Raw genomic sequence first — 26,391 nt, forward strand, 5'->3', positions numbered from 1 at the left:
GTAGCTCAGTGGATGTGTGATTCACCTCTCACCCCAGAGACCCGGGTTCTATCCCAGACCCTGACAGGAATGTATCATGTGTGTATATGTATGGACTGTGTCGTATGTGTGTGTATGTATAGGGTGTGTACAAATGGAGCATAATGTGTATATGTAAAGAGTATATCATGTGTATATGAATGGAGTGTATCATGTGTGCGAATATGTATGAAGTGCATTGTGTGTCATGTGTATATGTTAGACTGTTTGCATTCATCAACTTCCAGTAGCTCAGTGGATGCGTGATTCACTTCTCACCCCAGAGACCTGGGTTCTATGCCAGAACCTGACAGGAGTATATCATGTGTATATGAATGGAGTGTATCGTGTGTGTATGTATGGACTGTATTATATGTGTATATACTGTATCATATGTGTATATGTATGGACTGTATCATGTGTGTATATGTATGGACATTAACATATGTGTATATGTATGGATTGTGCCATGTTTATATGTATAGGGTGTGTGTGTGTGCATATGTATGGAGTGTATCATGCGTGTATATGTATAGAGTGTGTGTATATGTATGGATTGTACCTATATATATATATGTATAGTGTGTCTTCCAGTAGCTCAGTGGATGCGTGATTCACTTGTGTGTGTATATATATATATATATATAATACATTTCAACGTTTGATAAACTTCTGGTTCACATAAATATATATTACATATGATCATATGAAGAACTCACAATGAAAAAAAAATGTATTTCAAATTTTTATTATTATATGCAACATAAAAGCCAAAATAATTTGAAGACTAAAAACAAGCAATAGGCCTACACTGTAAAAATTGCTGGGTTCCACACAATTCCTTCATATTGTCCCAACATAAATCGATTAAATTAACTCAATAATTTAATTTTTTTTTAAGTGGACTGAACATAAAACAATTAAGTTGTACCCCCAAAAAACTTTAAGAATTTTGTTGTTTGAACTCATTTCAAGTAGTTTAAACAAGCAGCAAAAGTCTTTTTTTCAGTGTATGTTTTATTGCGCAATTATTCAGTTTCGTTTCACTGTGTTAGATTGGTTAAAATAATCAGTGGTCTCCACAGGCTCAGATCTTAGGGATTGAGGTGGGCTAAACATGAGGGTGGGATTGCCGCTCATTGGCTCTTCATGAAAAGTGGCTCGCAGTGCGCCATTACAGTTTCCAACTGGACCCTCTTCTGGAACTGGGTGGACTTCATTTGGTGGGTCCATGAAAATCTCCCCATCCTGCTGCTTCAGGTGCTGGAAGAGCTCTCTGGACAGGTAATGAGGATCACCTGTGTGTTCATCTGAGGGAGAAAAAAGTGAATGAAATCAGTATTTTAGAAATGTGAGTTGAACTATACTGTAAAACTGTAGGAATAACATACAAATATACACTATAAAATGCTGGGATCCACACAATTCCTTTAAGTTCTCCCAACAAAAATCTATTAAGTTAACATACCTAAAACCTCATAAATTCACCTTAAACCTAATTGGTTTTACAAATTTAAGTGGATTGAACATAAAACAATTCATTTGTCCCAGAAAAAAACTCAAGAATTGTGTTGTTTCAGCTCATTTTAAATAAGTAGTTTGAACAAGCAGCAACAATATTTTTGAGTGCATTTTAAAGGTGCCACATACTGCATTGATTTAATAAGTACAATTATTCACCGATAACTACTAAGAATCTCCAAAAATGGTTTTACATGCTTATTTATTTTCCATATAATTCCTCTAGAATCAACGTCAGAGAGAAACCACACTGTAAAAAAAATGCTGTGTTTGGGCAACATGAAGGAATTATGTTAACTTATTAGTTTTTACAAATTTAAGTGGATTGAGCATAAAACAATTAGGTTTCCCCTCAAAAATCAAGAATTGTGCTGTTTCAGCTAACTTTAAATAAGCAGTTTTGAAAAAAGCCCCTTGAATTATTAGTTTTTACTATAATTATTTATAGTAAAACATTTTTGTGTATATGTATAGAGTGTTTGCATATGTATGGGGTATATCATGTGCTAATATGTATGGAGTGCATCGTGTGTATATGTAAAGAGTATATCATGTGTGGTTATGTATAGGGTGTGTGTGTGTGTATATGTATGGAGTGTATGTATAGGGTGTATATGTATGGATTGTACCATGTGTATTTGTATAGGGTGTGTGCATATGTATGATGCGTATATATGTAAAGAGTGTACCATGTCTGCTTTCATCAACTTCCAGTAGCTCAGTGGATGCGTGATTCACCTCTCACCCCAGAGACCCGGGTTCTATCCCAGACCCTGACAGGAGTATATCATGTGTGTATATGTGTGGACTGTATCGTCTGTGTATGTAAAGAGTATATCATGTGTCCATATGTATGGACTGTATCATGTGTGCAAATTTATGGAGTGTTTGCATATGTATAGGTTGTGTACATTCATATAGAGTGTATATGTATGGATTGTACCATATGTATGGAGTGTGTGTATATGTTTGGATTGTACCATATGTATAGGGTGTGTGTACATATGTAAAGAGTGGATTATGTGTGTAGTGTATCATATGTATAGAGTAAGTACAGATGTATATGTATGGATTGTACCATATGTATAGGGTGTATGTGTATATATGTAAATAGTGTATTATGTATGGAGTGTACCATGTCTATATGTATAGAGTGTTTGCATTCATCAACTTTCAGTAGCTCTGTGGATGCGTGATTTACCTCTCACCCCAGAGACCCGGATTCTATCCCAGACCCTGACAGGAGTGTATCATGTGTGTATATGTTATGGACTGTGTAGTATAAGTATGGAGTGTATAGGGTGTGTACATATGTGTAGAGTGTAACATGTGTGTGTATGGAGTGCATAATGTGTATATGTAAAAAGTATATCATGTGTGCATATGTATGGACTGTATCATGTAAGGAGTGCGACGTGTGGATATGTAAATAGTGTGTCTGTATGGAGTATGGAGTGTACCATGTCTATATGTATAGAGTTCATCAACTTTCAGTAGCTCTGTGGATGCTTGATTTACCTCTCACCCCAGAGACCCGGGTTCTATCCCAGACCCTGACAGGAATATATATGTATGGACTGTGTCGTATAAGTATGGAGTGTATATGTAAAGAGTATATCAAGTGTGGTTATGTATGGGGTGTGTATATGTATGAAGTGTATATGTATAGAGTGTTTGCATTCATTAACTTCCAGTAGCTCAGTGGATGCGTGATTTACCCGGGTTCTATCCCAGACCCCAGTGTATCATGTGTGTATATGAGTGTATCATGTGCGCATATGTATTGGGTGTGTGTGCACATGTATGGAGTGCATTGTGTGTATATGTAAAGAGTACGTCATGTGTGCATATGTATGGACTGTATCATGTGTGCATATGTATAGAGTGTTTGTATATGCATATGTATGGGGTGTATCATGTGCGAATATGTGTGGTTATGTATAGGGTGTATATGTATGGAGTGTACCATGTTTATATGTGTTTGCATTCATCAACTTCCGGTAGCTCAGTGGATGCGAGATTCACCTCTCACCCCAGAGACCCGGGTTCTATCCCAGACCCTGACAGGAGTATATCATGTGTATATGAATAGGTATCATATGTGTGTATGTATGGAGTGTATATGTATTAACTGTATCATATGTGTATATATGTATGGATTGTACCATGTGTTTAAGTTAAGGATGTGTGTGCATATGTAAAGAGTGTATCATGTGTGGACTGTTTCATATGTGTAGAGTGTGTCATGTGTATATGTATAGAGTGTTTGAATATGTATGGACTGTATCATGTGTGTATTTGTAAAGAGTACTTCATGTGCGCATATGTATAGGGTGTGTGTGCACATGTATGGAGTGCATTGTGTGTATATGTAAAGAGTATATCATGTGTGCATATGTATCATGTATGTATATTTATAGGGTGTGTACATATGTATATGTATAGAGTGTTTGCATATGTATGGGGTGTATCATGTGCGATTGTGCATATGTAAAGAGTATATCATGTGTGTTTGTGTGTGTGCATATGTATAGTGTTTATAGGTATGGATTGTACCATGTGTATATGTATAGGGTGTGTGTGCATATGTATGGTGTATCAAGTGTGTGTATATATGTATGGAGTGTACCATGTGTATATGTATAGAGTGTTTGCATTCATCAACTTCCAGTCACTCAGTGGATGCGTGATTTACCTCTCAAACCAGAGACCCGGGTTCTATTCCAGACCCTGACAGGAGTATATCATATGTATATGAATGGAGTGTATCGTGTGTGTATATGTATGGACTGTGTCATGTGTGTATATGTATGGAGTGTATATGTATAGGGTGTGTATCATATGTGTATTTGTATAGGGTGTGTACATATGTATAGAGTGTATCATGTGTGTATATGTATAGGGTGTGTGTGCATACGTATGGTGTGTGTATGTAACGGGTGTGTGTGCATATGTATGGAGTGTATTATGTATATATATATATATATATGTAAAGAGTGTATCATGTATGGAGTGTACCGTGTGTATATGTATAGAGTGTTTGCATTCATCAACTTCCAGTAGCTCAGTGGATGCGTGATTTACCTCTCACCCCAGAAACCCAGGTTCTATCCTAGACCTGACCCAGTGTATCATGTGTGTATATGTATGGACTGTGTCAGATGTGTATATGTATGGAGTATATCATGTGTGTATTTGGATAGGGTGTGTACATTTGTATAGAGTGTATCATGTGTGTATATGTATGGAAAGTGTCATATGTGTATATGTCTGGAGTGTACCATGTGTATATGTATAGAGTGTTTGCATATGTATATGCATATGCATATGTATGGGGTGTATCATGTGCAAATATGTTAGGAGTGCATTGTGTGTATATGTAAAGAGTATATCATGTGTGGTTATGTATAGGGTGTATATGTATGGATTGTACCATGTGCATATGTACAGGGTGTGTGTGCATATGTATGGTGTGTGTATGTAACGGGGGTGTGTGCATATGTGGGACTGTGTCATATGTGTATATGTATGGAGTGTACCATGTGTATATGTGTTTGCATTTATCAACTTCTGGTAGCTCAGTGGATGTGTGATTCACCTCTCACCCCAGAGACCAGGGTTCTATCCCAGACCCTGACAGGAGTATATCATGTGTATATGAATGGGTATCGTGTATCTTGTGTGTACATGTATGGACTGTATCATATGTGTAAATGTATGGAGTGTATATGTATGGACTGTATCATATGTGTATATATGTATTGACCATGTGTATATGTGTAGAGTGTATCATGTATGGAGTGTGTCATGTGTATATGTATAGAGTGATTGCATATGTGTGGACTGTATCATGTGTGCATATGTATTGACTGTATCATATGTATAGGGTATGTATGGAGTGCATTGTGTGTTTATATAAAGTGTATATCATGTGTCCATATGTATAGAGTGTTTGCATATGTATGGGGTGTATCATGTGCGAATACGTATGGAGTGCATATGTAAAGAGTATATCGTGTGTGCATATGTATAGTGTGTATAGGTATGGATTGTACCATGTGTATATGTATAGGGTGTATGTGCATATGTATGGAGTGTGAGTGTATCATATGTGTATATATGTATTGACCATGTGTATATGTGTAGAGTGTATCATGTATGGAGTGTGTCATGTGTATATGTATAGAGTGATTGCATATGTATGGACTGAATCATGTGTGCATATGTATTGACTGTATCATATATGTATAGGGTATGTATGGAGTGCATTGTGTGTTTATATAAAGTGTATATCATGTGTCCATATGTATAGAGTGTTTGCATATGTATGGGGTGTATCATGTGCGAATAAGTATGGAGTGCATATGTAAAGAGTATATCGTGTGTGCATATGTATAGTGTGTATAGGTATGGATTGTACCATGTGTATATGTATAGGGTGTATGTGCATATGTATGGAGTGTATCCCCAGAGACCGGGGTTCTATTCCAGACCCTGACACGAGTATATCATATGTATATAAATGGAATGTATCATGCGTGTATATGTATGGAAAGTGTCATATTTGTATGGAGTGTTTATGTATAGGGTGTGTACATATGTCTCATAAATCTAATGACGAGGGTCAATTGTGCGAACACACAGTAATTCTGCATGTGGTGTTAACCCAGGATAAAGCTGATTATCATGTAGTAGATGCAACATGTTTTACAACGCACATTCTCTCTACTCTTAGTGGAAATGAGTTCACTTGTGTGAGCGCGTGCATTGGAGAGGAATTTCACCACATGTGATGTACAGATATTAGACAGAAATGTTAATTTGCCATCGTGAAAATAAGATAATTTCCCAGTGATGGGTTACAGCTGGAAGGGCATCAGCTGCTTAAAACATATGCTGGATAAGTTGGTGGTTCATTCCGCTGTGGTGACCCCAGATTAATAAAGGGACTAAGCTGAAAGACAATGAATGAATGAATAAATAAGATAAATAACATGAGGCTCTTTGTTTAATAAAAGAAGAAACTGTTCTGTTCTTTAGGAAGGAACCTTAGATGATTTCAGGTGTTATCTGGCACTATATAAAAAAGTTAATGAAATAACTTGAGTTCCGGGGGTGTTGTGACTGAGGGGCAATATAAAAAATCATACAGGTTAATGATGGCACATAAATACACTCAGACAGTTTATTTAAAAGATTTTCTCAGCTGGCAGACACAGCAGAAACCTAACTAAACACAAAAAAATCTACAAAAGTGAACATTTAATATGATTTAGGAAATGTAGGAAAACACATGCAAATAGAAAAACAAACAACACACAAATCAGCGATCTTGTTGGAAATTTGAGAGGTGAGTTTTTTGTTTGTTGTTTATTTTAATGTGCTGGGGTCCGTTCTTCGTACGTGGATTACTCAGTTAGCTGGATTTGGTTATTGACGATTGGATACAATCCAGGATCGTTTCGTTCTTCAAAACTCATCCAAGAGTTGTTGTCATAGTAAAAGTTCTGGTAGCTCAAACCTGCTTGGGAGCAGGCTCATTTCATAAGAACAGGATTAGATAGAGTCAGTTCAAGCAAAGATAATACTAAAAGCATGTACTGAATGCTGATATTTTCTTACAGTAGTAGTTATATACACTTGGGAAAGAGTAAATATAATTTTTTAAACCATATATATATATATATATATATATATATATATATATATATATATATATATATATATAAATTATTTTTTTTGCAATCTGCACTCCGAAATAAAAGTACAAAAACTGCCACCGCTAAATTAATTTAAACAGCCAGTTATACTTTACACCGATTAAGAAAACGGCTACTATAATTAAAAAAATCTGCTCTAACTGTAAAATTAAATAAATTGCTAAATACTCTTGACACATGAAAGTGTAAAGCCTGTAGCCCCCAACAAAGTTGAAAAGTTATTGCGTATCATATTTAACAAACCATTTTTCTATGAATTTTAGGTAATTTTGCTCACATGGATAATCGAATATTAATCAGATGATGTCATCATGCTGCTGTGCCATCAGCCAATCATTGCATTGCTGATCATGATTTCAGGGATCGATAGATCAGTCCTTCACAACACATTCAGCGATCTCAGATCAGTTTATCCAGACATTTTAATCTGATTTGAAGAACCAAATTAGCCAGAGATCAGTTATCAAGATTAAAAGATCCAGGATCTGCCAAATCTTCTTAGATCAATTAAGAAAGGTATGAAGAATGCACCCCAGATCATACAGCTCTTTGTTGTTTGTATACTGTTAGCCAGGGGCGGACTGGCCATAGGGAGCAGCAGGACATTTCCCGGTGGCCTGGCGGTCTATCTGGCCTGCCACCGTGAGTCTGGCCTGGCCTCCACTTCATTTTCTAGATCACATCAGATATGGCCTGACTACCTGTAACTTTGGCCCGGTGGTAAATGATTTCCCAGTCCGCCCCTGCTGTTAGCCCTAATAATCTGACGAATTGCACAATTTATGTTACTATAAACAGGAAGCAGCCAGGTTCATCACTTTTAGGCATCCCTCGACACGTTTCTTGAATGTATTGTGAGAATTTGCATGCATGTTATCGAAGCTGATGAAAGTGTTTCCTCAATTTGTTGGAGTTAAAGTAACTTGAAGTGCGTTTGAGCTCTCTCGGACACCATACTTTTATTTTTGGAAGGATGAGTAAATTAGAACAGTTTTCTTGCTCATGCTATAGATATGAATAGAGTTTCTTACCATTGAGCAGGATGAGCCGGTACCGGTTCCGACATTCCAGAGAATTGTCCAGAATTTGGCTGAGGGTTCTGTAGAACAGCAGGACCTGCTGCTTCCGTTCTCTCTCTCCAAACCCTGCACTGCTCTCCTGGGACATCTGATAGAGCGTCAGCAGCGGTGTGGCGTACTCCAAAACACAGCTAAACGTCTGGCAAGAAAAACACAGAGGTGAGAAAAATTGGGTTTAACTTTTTTAGCAGTAAGTACAGCTTCTATCCACAAAGAGATGCTGTTTTGACAGCTAAATGTTTGTGTGGCACTGCATCCACATGTTCATCATTCAGTAACAGAGGCCAGCTCGTGCAGAGCTGTGCAGGTAAACCTCACTCCTCTAAACTTGAAAAGGTGCTCTAGCGACAGACATTAGAGGCCATAATCTTTAGCCTCCTTGTTAGAGTAACCGACTTCCATGCACAGAATCGCCCATTCAATCTCAGTTCACACCGGGTTGAGTGCAGTAGGACCGGTGGGTTACACATGGGGGCTCGTCTGGGATGGGAGTGAGGTTTAGGGAGTGAGTGTAACACAGGCCAGCTAGTGGACTGCTGTGCAGGTAAACCTCACTCCTCTGAACCCGAAGCCTCCTTGTGTAACTGAATTCCGTGCACAGAATCGCAGAATCAATAATTTCTTTAACCACACCTAGGCCTGATTATTGTTACACCCGTTTGCAATCAAGAAATCCCTTCAATATTAACTGCTTGACAGAGTGAAGTAGACAAAAAGATCCTCAAAAGCTAGATATCATGCCGAGATCCAAAGAAATTGCTGTTAGTAGTGTGTTAGTAGTGTCTGGATGTTATACTGTTTATGGTGGATTGTCTAAGCATGTTTCTGTGTATAATGATATGGCTAAAAAAAGACAAGTGGTTTGAGGAATGTTCAAGGCTGCACACAGTTGGGTTTTCACAAAGCAGGTTATGTGACATACCCAGATACGTTTACAAAAAGTTAACAGATAACTTCAACTTTCGACTTTAAGAACAGAGGCAACTTTTAGGATATGCAAGAGCCGATGACAGATTTTCCTCTGGGGTTGATTAAGAGTTTACTTCAGAGGAATCAGTGTTATGACAACCTGATTTCACCAAGTAGGACATGTTCCTGGATTAACATCTATGTTGATCCTGGAACAGCATTGCAAACAGCCAATCAAAATTAAGGGGTACGTTTATGTTAAGTTTAGACTTACGGTTAGGTTTATGCACTTCTACATGAGTGCTATCCAACTATTATTCCCCTCTGATTTTGGCAATAATTAACACTTATGGTTGGGTTTAGGGTAGGGAGTAGGCATGGATTACATTTTCCACAACAATGATGTTCCAGGATCAACATAGATGTTAATCCAGCATCGCATCATACTTGGCAAAATCACGACGAGCATCAGTGATATGTGCCACACTGAGACACTTTCAGCTGTGACACACTGACACCCAAATTTTTTAGCTAGTTTTCATTTCTTATAGCACCATTTAGCAAAATAATGCAGGAGTAAAATCTTTACTATGATTAATTTATTCTATTTTTGTCACACAGTGGATCTGCATTCAAATGTTCTAAAATTAGTTTCCCCCTTACTGATTTCTGTAATTTTCAAACAAACATAAATATTAGTCAAAGATACAAGTGAACACATCATGCAGTTAATAAATGATGGTTTTTATTATTATGTAAAATCAAAATCTACATAACCCTGTGTGAAAAAGTGTTTGCCCCCTGTTTAACAAAACTCTGGTTTTTCACACCTAAGATCAATTTCTCTAGCTACTTCCAGGCCCGATTACTGCTACGCTTGTCAATCAAATCATCTTTGTGCCTGACAAAGTCAAGTAGACCAAAAGATCCTCAAAAGCTAGCCATCATGCCAAGATCCAAAGAAATTCAAAAACAAATGAGAAAGAAAACCAGCTCTACTAGTCTGAAAAAGGTTATAATGGAGTTTCTAAAGCTTTGGGACTGCCCTGAACCACAGTAAGAGCCATTATCTACAAACTACAATAACATGGAACAGTGAAGAACCTTCTCAAGAGTGGTCATCTGACCAAAATTACCCCAAGAGCACAGCGACAATTCATCCAAGAGGTCATAAAAGACCCAACAACAACATCCAAAGAACTAATAGTCTCACTTGCCTCAGTTAAGGTGAGTGTTCATGACTCCCCCATAAGATGGAGTCTGAGCAAAAATTGCATGGCAGAGATCCAAGACCAAAAACACTGCTGAGCAAAATTAACAAAGGATGTCTTAGTTTTGCCAGAAAATGCCTTAATGATCCCCAAGACTTTTGGAAAAATACTCGACGAGACAGTTGATGTGTGTGCAATTATATGTGGCGTAAAAGTAACACCGCATTTCAGAAAAAGAACCCCACACCTACAGTAAAATGTGGTAGTGCTAGTGTGATGGTCTGTGGATGTTTTGCTGCTTCAGTACCTGGAAGACTTGCTGTGATAAATGGAACTATGAATTCTGCTGTGTAGCTAATCAGTAGCTCACCTCATTGTTGTGGGTGATCTTGTAGACGCTGTTTTTGTAGCTGCGTTTCCGCACTCCTGCCCTGTCCAGCTTCAGATCTGGAAGGTTTTCATGGAAGACCACATTAGTGTCCTCCTCTTCAGGTTTGTTTGGGACTCTGGCATTGAGGGGCAGAAGGATATGTAGACGTGGAGAACTTAGTCGTTCCCTTGGAGAGGAGTATTCTCTGACCTTCTCCTCTAAATCTGCAGTTTAAAAAGAAATAAATTAAACATCATACTTCTGAAAACATCTGAGATAATTACATATATATATATATATATATATATATATATATATATATATATATATATATATATATATATATATATATATATATATATATATATATATATATATACACATTTTTTTTTGCATGAAAGCATAAAATGGGATATGGTAATGCTCCAAAGATAGTTCATGTATCAGTCTTGCTCAGTACATTCTGAAGCCACTGAATAGCGTTAAATAAAATTTTAAAGCAGTAGTCCATACGTTTTTTCTCTTTGTCTCTATCTCTGTTTGAAATCACATTTGCTTAACAAATCAAACAACATACAAAATCTATACTTATGTAAACAAAATAATATTAAGTTATTGATTTGTGGAATAATATTCTTTATAAGCCTGTCGACATGGCTCCTCATTAGGGATAAATCAAATCTTTGCCTACTAATGTTTTTTTTTAAAGAAACAATGACAACACATTCAATACAGAATTATAACATACAAACTATTTCAAATGCTAGGAAGAGATACAAATAGTTTCACAGAAATACATTAAATAATGTACAAACGTAGATAACTTGAGAAGCTTTGTGTTTCTTTGAGGACAACATCATCCTTAATTTCATTTTTAAACGCCATAAAACGTAAAAAACAATTAAATTTACGTTAATGAATGTGAAATTTGGCCATTAAAAAATGTAAACGTGTGTGGCTTTGTGCATGGATCGTCAAAATAGAGCCCTTTGTCTTTGTTGTGGTATGGCAGCAAAGTACACAATATAACTACACAATAGTCTAGCTTTTAATAGTAGCTAAAATGATTCAAACAACATTTTTGAGTGAGATGGTATAATTCGATTCAGTGATGCATGCTAAGTTAGAAGTACTCAAGCCAGACCTGGATATCATCTGAATAGATTAAAAAAACGGTAAAACTCATCTCTTTGGGCCCTATTTTGATGATCCATGCATAAAGTGCAAAGCGCAGGGCGCAAACGCATTAAGGGTGTGTCAGAATCCACTTTTGCTATTTTAAGGACGGAAAAATCTGCTTTGTGCCGTGGCGCATGGTCTTACAGGGTTGAGCTTATTCTCTTATTGAGTTATAGGTGTGTTTTGAGAATAAACCAATCAGAGTCTCATCTCTCATTCCTTTTAAGAGTCAGTTGCGTTGCGCTATGGCATATTTGCTATTTACATGGTGGACTTTGTTAGTGGAAAAACTGAGCGCTTCACTAGCAAGAAAACAATTAAACAGAGCATCTACAGCGCGAGAATGAGAGATGAGCCTCGTCATTGTTTACTTTCACGTACACTCTCATGGATAGGGAAACGTGTTGTATACACAGATATCCATTAACCTATAAATAATTAATTTAGTTTAAGCGCAAAGATTTGTTTCTAATCTATTTCTAAATTCAGTTCTAATTTCCAGCAACTGAATAAATGAACAATAATAACGAAGTGTGTAAAAAAAACTGAGTTATATCTAAATACACATGCTGTGCCCCATATGGTCTAAAACCTGTCTGGTGGGCAAATCTGCATTTTGTTGCCTTGTACTTGTACATGTGTAATGACAATAAAGTTGAATCTAATCTAAAAAATCTAATCTAAATATGAGCTTGTTTTTAATAAAACAAATATAAATATGCATATAATAAATAATACAGCTAATAATAATAACATTATACAAAAGCAAATTGTTATGAATAAACTGAAAAAGCCCCCCAAGATGAAGAAGGCATGAAGGTATGGTTTTTATATTTATGTAGGCTAGAAATAATATTTTTTGTAATATTTTAATCCTTTATATTTATATCCTATATATATATATATATATATATATATATGCTTATTATATCCTATATATATATATATATATATATATATATATATATATATATATATATATATATATATATATATATATATATCCTTATTATATCATATATATATATACTTAATATTTTAATTCTTTTTCATTTGTAAAGATATTTGCATTTTGCTGTACACCCTGTGTGTATTAAGAATGTGTAAGGGAGGCGCACAACTAACACGCTCTGTGCTGGACTATAGACCTGATTTGATCTAGTCTATTGAACCGTCTATTTAAGTTCCTCAAAATAGATTAGATTAGATTAGATTAGATTCAACTTTATTGTCATTACACATGTACAAGTATAAAGCAACGAAATGCAGTTTCGGTCTAACCAGCAGTGCAAAAAAACTAGCAAGCGCCAGCAATGCACCTCAACACAACTGTTTTTTTAGACCAGAGCGTTTATGGGCGCACATATGAGCGCAAATGCATTTGCTATTTAAACAGCGTGGCGCAAAATGTCAAAACGACTCTTGCGCCAAGCTGAAACTAGCAAACAACAATTGCGTCGCGCCGCATTGCGCCGGGTGTATGATAGGGCCCTTTAACTCTAGGGGAGTTGTAGTCGATTTCCAAAACAAAGATAGGGGTATTCCTTTAAGAGGTACTACAAAGAAGAATAGGAAAAACTGTTTAAAAATAGGTGTATCGAGCTTATAGGCTTCTTAGAAAATGAGGCTATAATTGGCACCAAAGGTGTTTCAACTAAGTTTTAAGCAAAGGCTGTTTTTTTTTTTTTTTTATGTTTTCTCCTTAATTTTCAAGTACATTTGCAAATATTTAAAACAAACGTCTTTCATGTTGTCTTTCATGGAACTGAATAGAATTTAGAGGCTGTAACAACAAAATGTGATAAAGTCAATCACTGTGAATGCTTTCCAGATGCAGTGTGTAGTCTGAGTAAACCGTGTGTCACTGCTGCCCCCTAGAGGAGTCAACAAATGTATATGTGTACCTGGAAGGACCAATTTGAGGTAGCCGATATAGAAAGACCAGGCCAGACCATGAGCCACGTTCATCTTCTTTGCTTCACATATTTCTGAAATCTCAACTGGAGCTGGGCCCTGGGGAAACAAGTATAACCAAAATATTTTTCATATAACAAATCAGTACACCACAATTGATGTATATGTTTTTTATTCATTTATTTTATATACTTTTTGGTCTTTCAAAGCTTCTTACAAATAAATATTCTGAATCAGAATCAGAATCAGAAAGAGCTTTATTGCCAGGTATGTTCACACATACTAGGAATTTGTTTTCGTGACAGAGCTTCTACAGTGCAACAGCATTACAGAGACAGGACAAAAAACAGATAATAAATATATTTTAAAAAATAGAAGTAGTGAGTGCAAATATACAGATTTACAAGTGTATGTACATGTTTATTACTATATACAACGTTATATGTGCAGCTGTTATGTGCAAATTGGCATGTAAAGTGTGTTGTTAAATAAGTGTATATGTGTATAAAAGTGTATAGCAAGTAGTGATGTTGGTTCCACAATTACTATCATCAAGTGTTCATGAGATGGATTGCCTGAGGGAAGAAACAGTTTCTGTGTCGGGCTGTTCTGGTGCGCAGTGCTCTGTAGCGTCGACCAGAAGGTAAAAGTTCAAAGAGGCAGTGTGCTGGGTGTGAGGGGTCCAGAGTGATTTTGGCAGCCCTTCTGCTCGCTCTGGATAAGTACAGTTCTTAGGGAGTAGGAAGGGTTGTACCAGTGATTCGCTCAGCTGTCCGGACTATTCGACGTAGTCTTTGGAGGTTGTATTTAGTAGCTGAGCTAAACCAGACAGTTATTGATGTGCAGATGACTGATTCAATGATAGAGGTGTAGAACTGTTTCAGCAGCTCCTTTGGGAGGTTAAACTTTCTCAGCTGACGAAGAAAGTACAGCCTCTGTTGAGCTTTTTTGACAATGGAGTCAATGTGAGTGTCTCACTTCAGGTCCTGAGAGATGGTGGTGCCCAGGAGAGATGGTGGTGCCCAGGAAATTTCTGTACTTGAAATTTAACAAGAAGTAAAAATGTCCATTTCACCTATCCATTTGTCTGTATTTATCAGTAATGAACAAAACTATTGTGGTGGATTGCATAACATTGAAGACGCATGAGGAGGAAATTCTAAATATAATTTAGAGATGTGGTTGTTCGTTGGAAACCCGAGCTGAAGAGAAAGACTGTGAGCAGAAAACCACAAGTTTTATTTTTTGAACATCTATTTTTTTTCAGTATTATATACCAGAATCAAAATAACAAAATGGCAATGTTACAGTTTTTCTCAGTGGCTTTGGTGCATTTCTCACAACACTATTTACATTTGCACAACAGTTAATGCATTTCTCAAAACAATCAGTTATTTGTGCACATCATAGTAGCAGTTTCTCATTCCTTCCAACAAATTGCAAATGCTTTAGGACATTCATCAATTGCTTTCATACAACTCTCTGCTGTTTTCTACCATTATCATTTGCTTATGTCATGTCAGTCAAAATTAACTAAACTTGTGAATGCTGAATAGTCATTCCATATAAAGATATGATATAAAAGATATATAAAGATATAAGAGTCCTCATTTCACCACTTGAGTCATTACATACAAAAATGTTGATCTAGTTGTCAAAAATCTGTCAAGCAAATTTTTTAAATCTTTTTTTTCTCCTGAAAATGTCATCTAAATTGAACAGTTTCCTGAATGATTTACAGACCGATGTATGTTGTAGGTTCAGTTCCAATATGTACCGCAAAATTGCTAACAGTTGTGCACAGCTCTACCCAAAGGACGGTTATGTTTGTTGTAAATAAGGGTGTATTTATTCTTAAGCACAATGCTGTGAATAAATTAGAATCGCAGAGAGCAAATGCAGCAAAAAGGTGAAACATCAGTGTCTTGTACTCAGATACCTCACTAAATGCAGTGACGTCTAACTTTACTGTAGTTTTCAAATGGCTGTGCAAATAGTATACAGTGCTGTCTTGAGCATTTTCAGGACGTGTCACCAAAATCTGACTTTTTTGTATTTGAAAAAATGTACAGAGGAAACTGACATAATGAAAACATGACAAAGCCATTTGACTACCTTGTTCATAAACAATGGTGTCAGGACTTTACTGACACTTTCATTGACACAAATACTTGCTTTTGAGGAATGAGCTCTCCATTTTGAGCAAGTGACACGCTTTTAGAGGTTATCAACAAGGTTTTGCAGTTTGTACCAATTGTTTTAAGAAATGGATCAACTGTTGTGCAAATGTAAATAGTGTTGTGAGAAATGCGCCAAAGTGTCTGAGGAAAAATTGTAAAAACTACCTAATGTGGGGTGCCAGTTTCATGTTTGCATTATCACATGCTCTTTGTTTTGGATTTCCAGTAAAAATCTGGATGTTTTAAATAACTTATGTAATAACTAAGCAGCATTAATTAATATGTTTTTGTGTTTTGTGGTTGATTTTGCAATTATTTATGTTATGGGACTTGATCAGAGTTATTAAAATGGCTTCTAATATTATTTAATTTACTAGAATTGAAATTGAAAAAAAAAGCAGGGGGTGTCAGTACATTTTCTGTTATTTTACAGATTTATTTTACAGTCCGTCATCAAAGTGGTCCAATATTATTACTTCCAGAACTGTATTGAGCGGATGTGATCCCAAAAAGTGGTCTCTCACATCCAAAATCCATGCGTTTCATCTTATTTTTCTGAGGTGCAAGTAATTTATTACGAGAGAAAAGGCCCACAGTGGCTAATTGATATATTAAACACAAACGGATAAGACTTTTTTTTGCATATGTAAAAATTTAGTCAATTCACAGATATTTGGCGCATGCTTCTGGCTGATATCCTTTTAATAAGCACGACACTCTCAAATTTCGATTCTTTTCCTGGAATAGTAAGGGGAAAGCCTCAGCGAATCATCCCAGAGAACACACAACATCATAGGACGTTAATATTAGGTTAGATTTAGATCGCCAGTGTTTAAGGTCAATGTTATTTTGACGTCCAATAACGATGACGTTGATATTTGGTTAATTTTAGGTTGTGTTGGAAAGTGACCAAAATCCAACATCAAGCCAACATCTTAAAATAACGTCATATTGACGTCAAATACTGACATTTATTCTTCAGGCATGGCAACCAAAATCCAAGTCTGATAGACGCTATATTAGTAACACCCACACAACGTCAAGCTATAACATCATTAGTCGTTGATATTTTGTTGTTTTTAGGTTGCGTTGAAAAGTAATCAAAATGCAATGTCTGTCCGGCGTTGGACATTGACGTCAGTCTGATGTTGGGTTTTGACGTCAACCGATTTTCATTTCCAAACAAAATCCATTGTCCTACGATGTTGGGGTGCAACGTCAATCAGATGTCATATTGACATCCTGTGCCTGCTGGGATACAGCTTCATTTCCCCATTCCTACAGAGCAGGGGTGTCAAACTCAGTTCCTGGAGGGCCAGAGCTCTGCACAGTTTAGCTTAAACCCTAATTAAACACACCTGATCAAACTGATTGAGTCCTTCAGGCTTGTTTTAAACCTCCAGGTAAGTGTATTGAAGCAGGGTTGGAAGTAAACTGTGCAGGGCTGCGGCCCTCCAGGAACTGAGTTTGACAACTCTGCTATAGAGTATGAGCTCATAAGCTCACAACAAAAATTGCACTGTGTAAGCTAAACATTTTATAAGGCCTCAACTGATAAAGTTTCTTTTACAAGCACAGACAAACAATGATCACATTTAGTCCACCATACACAGTTTGGTACATAAGTTCAATTGCAATTGCCCATCAGAAAATAGATTGTTTTGTATAAATTCAATTGTTTAGATTTTTGTTTAGATTCAGTCTTAAAGAGCCCCTATTATGGGTTTTTGAAATGACCTTCCATGCAGTGTGTAACCCAGCTCTAAGTAATGTGAAATATCTAGCTATGGCTTAAATCTGAAAGTGCACAGTGTTTAAAACTATTGATTCATCTATAAAAGAGTCGAATGAATCGCTGCTGTAACGAGTCTTTAGCCGTGTCGGCGTGATGTTGATATGGAACTTCAGCCCCGCCCATTTGTTGCGCGCGCAGACTGGGGAAAATTTAAATCCCCTGGCCCCACCCACAAACACCGTAGAAAGAAAAAGAGGAAGACCAACACTGTAGCAGATCCCGTTTGAATCATGTCGAGAAGACGCCATGTTCTGAAGTGTGAGGTAAAGTTAGTGGTATTTTCCCTACCCAAAGATGAGGCTGTGAAGAGACAGTGAGTCAAGTTTATTTTTGCAAAAATACCTCAGCATTTCAGCCACAGCCTTATGATTTTTCTGACGAGTGCTTCAGCAATCTACACGTTTTAAATGGGGGATTCACTGGTCGTTTGTTAAAGGAAGGATCAGAACAGACTATTGATGTATGGGACTTTAACAGAGCTTGATAGGAACTTTACAGTGCCAGTTCATGGATCAGTTTCTTCCTCCATTTTACAAGTGTAAGTAAGTGCGATTAAAATGGTTGCTTCCTTGTTTTCTTTAGCTTGCAAATTATGTATTTAATTGTGTTTTGTTACTTGTAACCGCTTGTACTGTATCTGGTTTACTCTTTATATTCTCATATCGCGTCTAAAGCCACATTGAAAACACGACGCATGCCGCTCGCGACCCACTGCTGTTTGTTGGTGCTATAGACACAATCAGCTGTTCCTTTAAGTGCAGCAGTCAAGATTGAAAATAGTTCAGGTTTTGCCACCCTGTGCATCAATACAGAATGTGTGTCGTTGTTTTTACTTATGGTTAAGAATAGAGCAATATGCTGGTGTTTAACTGCAGTGCTTTAATGCACTCCTGCATTTGGGCTCACACATACACACTGCACTCTGACTACTTCAGCACTGCTGGTATGCCATGGTGGGCATTTCTCTCTGTCTCGCACCTAAGTGGCTATTTAAAATACTTTGAATGTTTTATATTTTGTTACAGACATACTGTGTGATCCTGCAACTGTTTTGCAGCATATGAAATGTCCCAAATACTTTTTTTAACTGTCCAAAATGGGAAATAATGTTGTTTTTACTCTCTGATAGTCAAAGCAAGTAAAAAAAATAAGTTCTATGTTAAATATACATTAAAAACATTCAGGAAAAAGTGTTTTATGTAAATTCGGACCACGAGTCCACATATATGGACATCATTTTTCTCAAAAAGTACATCGTATCAAAAGATGATACTTAGATTTTTATTCTAATTAGGTTCCAATTAGCTCAAATAGCAGAGAGAAATAAAATGTAAAAAAAACACCTTGGGCCTTAAGAGGTTATTGCATATTAGGGGCTCTTTAAAAATGAAAGTGTGAATGTGCAGTGAACTACGACTTGGCTACTACAAGTGGGAACACATCTCTGTTCATTTTTAATGATTCACTAAAGATGAATCACTGTCTGGCAACCTGTCTGAGATTTTCAGTAGGGAGATAAAGGGGAAAATCTGTAGTATTACAGCACTTTGTAAGGATAAAGCACAATTTGTTGTTTGCTTTGTTGTTTAACTGACAAAAAAATAATATGGAGGTCAATGACTTCTTTTGTGTTCAACAGAAGAAAGAAAATCACACAAGTTTGAAACAACTTGAGGTAAGTAAATGATGGCAGAATTAGATTTTTTGGCTGAACTATCCCTTTAAGCAGATTCCTAATTCAGCCCGTGTGATGTTGCAAAATTAGCTAAACAGTCATTTTTGTACATAATGTGTAGGCTACTTTATGATTTTGTCAGTGACCACATAGTGTTAAATAAATGCCAGGTTTGTTGTAGATAATATTCACAGTCAATTCAAGATTTAATAAGTTTTATTTGTTTAATTTTATAATGTCTCATTACAATGTAAACTACCTGACAAAAGTCTTGTCGTTGATCTCAGTTGTTAAAGTAACAAATAATAACTTGACTTCTAGTTGATCATTTGTAAAAGTGGCATAAGGTAGATGCACCATGGTCTGCATCCCAATCATCACAACTACTGCAGAAGACCCTGGAACCTGCATGGACCCAAGATTCAAGATTTTCTTACATAGAATGTGTCAAGTTTGGTGCAGGAAAAATCATGGTTTGGGGTTACATTCAGTATTGGGGGTGTGCGAGAGATCTGCAGAGTGGATGGCAACATCAACAGCCTGAGGTATTAAGATATTTGTGCTGCCTATTACATAACAAACCACAGAAGAGGGCAAATCCTAGCCAGTCCAGTCCAGCCCAGTCACCAGACATGAACATTATTGAGCATGTCTGGGGTAAGATGGAGGAGGAGACATTGAACATGAATCCAAAGGATCTTGATGAACTCTGGAAGTCCTGCAAAAGCGCTTTCTTTGCCATTCCAGATGACTTTATTAATAAGTGATTTGAGTCATTGCAGAGATGTATGGATGCAGTCCTCCAAGCTCATGGGAATCATACACAATATTCAATCTTTTTCCACTGCACAATGATTTTATATTCTATACTGTACATTATGTCTGTTAAGTGACAAGACTTTTGTCTAAGCAAACTCAGACCTTACTGTCCTAATTAAATAATTAAAAATCAAGGCATGATCATATTTTATTTTGGTAAAATATGTGTAATCTAGAGGCCTTTACCTTTCATATAAGCCACTTCTGATACCAAATGATCAACTGGAAGTCAAGTTAGTATTTGTTGTTCCTAAAACTTGGATAGGTGACAAGACTTTTATCAGGTAGTATATTACACGGACTTGGCCATGTGGAATGAGATCAAGCTTACCAGCACTCCCAGGCTATTAAGCAACAGGTATCCTGCGCACATAAGGTTGTGGGTGCTCCACTGCTCCTCGGAAAAGGAAACTCCACCCAACGTGAGCATCAGAAATACTGCACACATTCCCAGAATGCCACTCCCTCTAAAGCAAGCTCGGAAAATCTCACTTATTCTGCCATGATACCTGGAAAACACCAAAAAAAAAACAAAAAAAAAACTGAATTTGAACACCATCGTGCAACACTCAATACAGGTGCTACATTGGCATTGATGGTTACAGGAATCCAACTTTTCATTCATCAAAAATAGCTTCTTTAGATTTAGGTTAATTAAGTTATTGTATTTAGGCAAGTCCTTGTATAACAGTGGTGTTCTGTAGACAATCGAAAAAAGTATTGCTTAAGGGGGCCAATAATTTTGACCTTAAAATGGTATTTTAAAAAAATAAAAGAAGAAAAATGTTATAGGAAATACTGTGAAAAATTCCTAGCTCTGTAAAACATCATTTGGAAAATATTTGAAAAAGAACAAAATGAATGAGTAATAATTTTGACTTCAAAAGTATATTGTATAACATACAATAAATACTTTTCTTACCTTTGCCTTGAATGGAAGAGCAATTCCTCTGCTAACAAACATATACTGTAAATAAACCTTTCCAGCATGAGCCCAAAAGCGATCATTCCAGCTCTTTCACTGAACCTGTCTGAGTCCAGCAGCCAAGCAAAGGCCAGAGTTAGAAAACCCAGTCCAGCAGCACACATCACCGGCAGCCTGCTGCGCGCTCTGGGGATGAGAGTGTCTTCTCCCATCGCAGACATCTGAACACATACACAGTTTACCTGGCAGCTATATAATAACTCCAACATTTCTACAACAAATTGAACACATTTAAGGACCAAGCCACTCATAAATGACTGAATAGATTTTTAATATTTGCTGCCGTTTCTGAGAAATCCTTCTCAGAAGTTGACCGTGCCTGTGTTTTGCTAGTTAGCTTAGCATAATAATATGTTAAAACCTAACCAGTTCCTATACTGTTTAATGCGACTCTTCAGCTATAAAATGTCAAGTATTGTGTCAGTTTGTTCCTTACACACAAAATATGTAAACAATTTACAAAGTGTCAATTATTCCTCACACACCACACACACACACATGCATTTATATGTGTCAAACCATATGTGACATCTGTCTTTACATGCACGTGAACTTTAATGACATCCTAATCTTTATCCGTAGGGTTTAATATGGAGTTGGCCCAACCTTTACAGCAATAACAGCTTCAACTCTTCTAGGAAAGCTTTCCATAAGGTTTAGGAGCATTTTTATGGTAACTTATGACCATTTTTAGTAGAGCATTTGTGAGAGCAGGCACAGATGTTGGACTAGAAGGCCTAAGCTTCTTGCAGTTTTTGCCCTAATTCAGTTCTGTCGGGTTGAGGTCAGGACTTTGTGCAGGCCAGGTCAGGCAAGATCCTCTGCACCAAACTTGCTCATCAGTGTTTTTTGCTGCTTTGTGTGCTGATCATGTTGGAACAGGAAGGCCAGCCGCAAATTGTTGCCACAATGTTAGGAGCATGAAATTGTCTAAAATTTTATGGTAAGTCTATGTGAAAAAAAAATCATGTTTATTTGCTTAGACATGTTGTTTTCTTCATTTAATCTACTGATTAATACAGTTTGTTCTGGTAATCTTTAATCAAAATATAACTATTTCTGACCACTTCATGGCTGAGCTGCAGTTAATTTCAATTGCTTCCACTTTGTTATAACACCACTAACAGTTGACTGTGGATTTTTTGGTAGCGAGGAAAGTTCAAGAATGCACTTATTGCATAGGCGGCCACCTATCCACTGTACTATCTTTGAATTCATTGAGCTCCTAAAAGCAACTCACTCCATACTGTAATATACAACTGAAGTCAGAATTATTAATCCCCCTGAATTATTAGCCCCCCTGTTGATTTTTTCCCCAATTTCTGTTTAACGGAGAGAATTTTTTAATTAACACGTTTTTAATCATAATAGTTTTAATAACTTTGTCTAATAACTGATTTATTTTGTCTTTGCCATGATGACAGTAAATAATATTTGACTAGATATTTTTCAAGACACTTCTATACAGCTTAAAGTGACATTTAAAGGTTTAACTGGGTTAATTAGGTTAACTATGTGGGATAGGGTAATTAGGCAACTTATTATATAACTTAAAGGGGCTAATAATTTTGACCCTTAATGGTATTTAAAAATTTTAAAACTGCTTTTAATGAAAAAAATAAGACTTTCATCAGAAGAAAATATATTATCAGACATACTGTGAAAATTTCCTTGCTCTGTTAAACATCATTTGGGAAATATTTAAAAAAGAAAAAAAAATTCTAAGGGGGGCTAATAATTCTGATTTCAACTGTATATGCAGGTGTCCCCATTATGGCCTTGGTATTGTGGTTTTCATTGTATTTAGTATTTCCATTGTTTTTTTTTTTTTTTACCAGGTGAACCCATTCAGTTCATTATCACCGGCGTATTAAAGTTCAGTTTATTGTCTAGTATAGTGGTGCCCAATCCTTTTCATGTAACATTTTATTCTTTTTATTTTTACTTAGCATTCTTATACATTTTTTTAAACAGAGCAAGGAAATTTCCACAGTATTTCCTATAATATTTTTTCTTCTGGAGAAAGTCTTGTTTCCTTTAGTTTGGCTGGAATAAAAGCAGTTTTTAAATGTTTAACAACCATTCTTAAGGTCAGTATTATAAGAAGTTAGATTTTTCTAATTGATTGGCTTCAGTAAAAACCAATGTTGTCTACTAACTTGCATAATTAAAGAGCCCCTATTATGGGTTTCTTAAATGAGCTTTTATGCAGTGTGTAACAGCACTAAGTGAATGAAAACATCCAGCTGAGGATTAAATCTGAAAGTGCACAGTGTTTAAAACTATTGATTCTTTAACGAAATAGTCAACTCAAAGTCGAATAAATGAATCGTGTTGGGTTTAGATCATTTGCCTGAACGAGTCAATGTTGATACGATACATCACCAAATATGTAGTGCCAGATCCGGTAAAACGTGAACACGGCTTTCCCTTCAGACACTAGCGGAGTGGAGGGGATTACGGGACTGATCATGACGCGAAGATGACTATATAACAAATTGAGATTAGGCTGCAGGGAATAAAGGGTTAAAGTTCATTCTCACTACAATACTAAAGTATAGCCAGCCCAGTGCTGTGTTTGTTCCTGACATTTTCCAGATTTTTGTTACAATAACCTACACTGCAATGCGGGATTCGCCAGCCATTTGCTATTGCTATTACTGTATATATGGGACTTTGTCAGACTTTGACAGGATTTCTTAATAACTGTTACAGTTCATATGGACCAGTTTCTTCTTCCTCCGCATCATAACATGCAAGTATAATTAAAATTGTTGCCTTGTTTTCTGCAGTTTGAAAAATTTGTGTTTAATAGTGTGTTGTAACTAGTAATCGCCCCACGTGGCTTGTAATCACTTATCTATTATAGATTAGTGCATAAAATGCATATCTCAGGTTAAATCTGTATGGGGCTTTTTAAATATTGTGTCCAAAACCACGTTGATAACGTGACGCGTGCTTTTTCCTTTACCGATTTAAATGCGTTTCTTAACTTTCTTAACTTCTCTGCCATTTGTCTTTGCTATAGCCACCATTGGCTGTTCCTCACATACGTGGCATTTGTTAACCTAATTAGGCCTTTAAAGAACACTTTAAGCTGGATACTAATATCTTACAGAATAACTGAAAATATTATTTACTGTCATCATAGTAAAGATAAAAATACATTTGATATTAGAAATGAGTTATTAAAACTATTTTGTTTAGAGATTTAAAAATAGCACATTTTAATGTTTATTTTAATATATTAACATTAAAATACAAGAATCTATTTAAATTCCACAAAAGTTTAAATGAAATCGCTAATTTTCTATTCTAAATTAGTTCCAGTTTTTGTCCTAGAGTGCTGCACAGCTGTGCATGAGACTGCACATAGATTAAGAGGATTTACAGGAATCGCAGGTTTTGCGGTAATGAATGCCACTCCTTGTTCTAGCTCTAAGGCATCATTTGGATATCAGCATGCACTACAATGAAGCTCTTTGCATTTCACTTGAAATGATCGACGGTCTAAGAGCTAAACCTACTCAGAAAGAAAACCAAAAGTGAGCGAACAAATATGAGAGGCTCAAAGCACCTGTGATTTATTTATAACTCAACCAAATCGCATGATATAACCATTATAAACATAAAACATCCCTCATCAAATTCTCGACGTTATCTTATCATACAAATCTTTTAGAATTCGTTTCAAATTAAAAACATTTCCAAATTAAGATTGCATCAATTTGATTAGACTTAACAATATAATATTTTTTATCATAAATATTTGTGTCTTAGACAAGAATAACACTTTCTAATAAAGATAACTCACTTTAATGAATTAAAATACAATGAATTAATGAGTCAAAATACAAATGACTGTGAATATATATATATATATATATATATATATATATATATATATATATATATATATATATATATATATATATATATATATATATATATATATATGATTTTTATGAGAATAAATAACACAGCCAACACATTTTAAAAGACTTTATAAATTTAGATTTATTTTGCATTTTATTTATTTATTTTAATAATGGGATGTGACAAGATGGGCAAATGTAAAAAAAATGTATTGGGATGCACATACCTAACTATTAGGTAACATTAGGTTTTTGAAAATACAATCATTATTAATGTTATATTTATTAATTAACAGTTTCCATATATCTTGTGGTTCCGTTTATTTAAGGTTGTGAATTCCATCATTAAACTTTTTAGATGTCCGGAGGACGTCCAAACGACGTCAATTATACCGATGGACTCCATATGCACGTCTGTCAGTAAGTAATATCGACTTTTGATGTTGAAATTTCAACTCTACAGTTTAAACTCTACACTTTAAAATGTGTTTTGGCCGTAACATGCAACAGGAACCCAAAATATCAAAATAACAAAATATCACTTTGAACTATTAGAAATGTTAATAAAAGTAACTTTTTTTTAACTTTTCAAGGTTAAATGTTTTTTGAAGAAAGATCAAGGTCTCATAATGCAATTCAAAAGCATAAATAAACACGAAAATACGTGAACAAAATACCAAAAAAACCCGCTAATTTACGGATATGATTTACAGTGTACTAAGATACATTCAAAATCATAAAAAGGCTCATTAAGAAATAACTCAATTAATCTTACCTTTAACACGGCGTGGTTTATTCTGGTATCGTGTACTCGATCTGCTTCAGCCGACCTCACATTTGTCTCGTTTGCTCTATCTCTCTCTCTCTCTCTCTCTCTCTCTCTCTCTCTCTCTCTCTCTCTCTCTCTCTCTCTCTCTCTCTCTCTCTCTTTCTCTCTTAAACACCTTGTCGGGCAACATTGTTTCACTTTCAGTACGCTAATAGAAATATATCTTCGGACGCTTTCATTCACAAATCAATGCAAAACTTCCGCTCTCACAGATCATTTTTGGAATAAAAATACATATCTAATGCATGATGTGCTCTTTAAATGAGGAATAAGGAAGTTAAGTGCGGTGTAAAGGTTTTGAGTTTTGATTTG

General features: G+C 35.9%; 1 protein-coding gene across 1 annotated transcript; it reads right to left on the minus strand.

Moving 5' to 3' along the window:
* Positions 1-750: 750 nt before the first annotated feature.
* On the minus strand, positions 751-26,107 carry sting1 (stimulator of interferon response cGAMP interactor 1). The gene is made up of 7 exons (XM_056472742.1): positions 26,026-26,107; positions 21,313-21,536; positions 20,722-20,899; positions 13,912-14,020; positions 10,829-11,052; positions 8,291-8,477; positions 751-1,328 (listed from the first exon to the last, which is right to left on the minus strand). Exons 2-7 carry the CDS (start codon positions 21,534-21,536, stop codon positions 1,051-1,053), a joined length of 1,200 nt encoding a protein of 399 aa, XP_056328717.1. The 5' UTR covers positions 26,026-26,107; the 3' UTR covers positions 751-1,050.
* Positions 26,108-26,391: the final 284 nt, after the last annotated feature.

This window comes from Danio aesculapii, chromosome 14 (genome assembly GCF_903798145.1).
Source record: "Danio aesculapii chromosome 14, fDanAes4.1, whole genome shotgun sequence".
NCBI lineage: Eukaryota > Metazoa > Chordata > Actinopteri > Cypriniformes > Danionidae > Danio > Danio aesculapii.

Coding starts and splice junctions, on each gene's coding strand:
- sting1 (XM_056472742.1), bottom strand. CDS start 21,536: ATGTCTGCGATGGGAGAAGACACTCTCATCCCCAGAGCGCGCAGCAGG. Junction 20,900..21,312: donor CTCTTCCATTCAAGGCAAAG/GTAAGAAAAGTA, acceptor GGTGTTTTCCAG/GTATCATGGCAGAATAAGTG. Junction 11,053..13,911: donor CCTCAAATTGGTCCTTCCAG/GTACACATATAC, acceptor TTTAAACTGCAG/ATTTAGAGGAGAAGGTCAGA.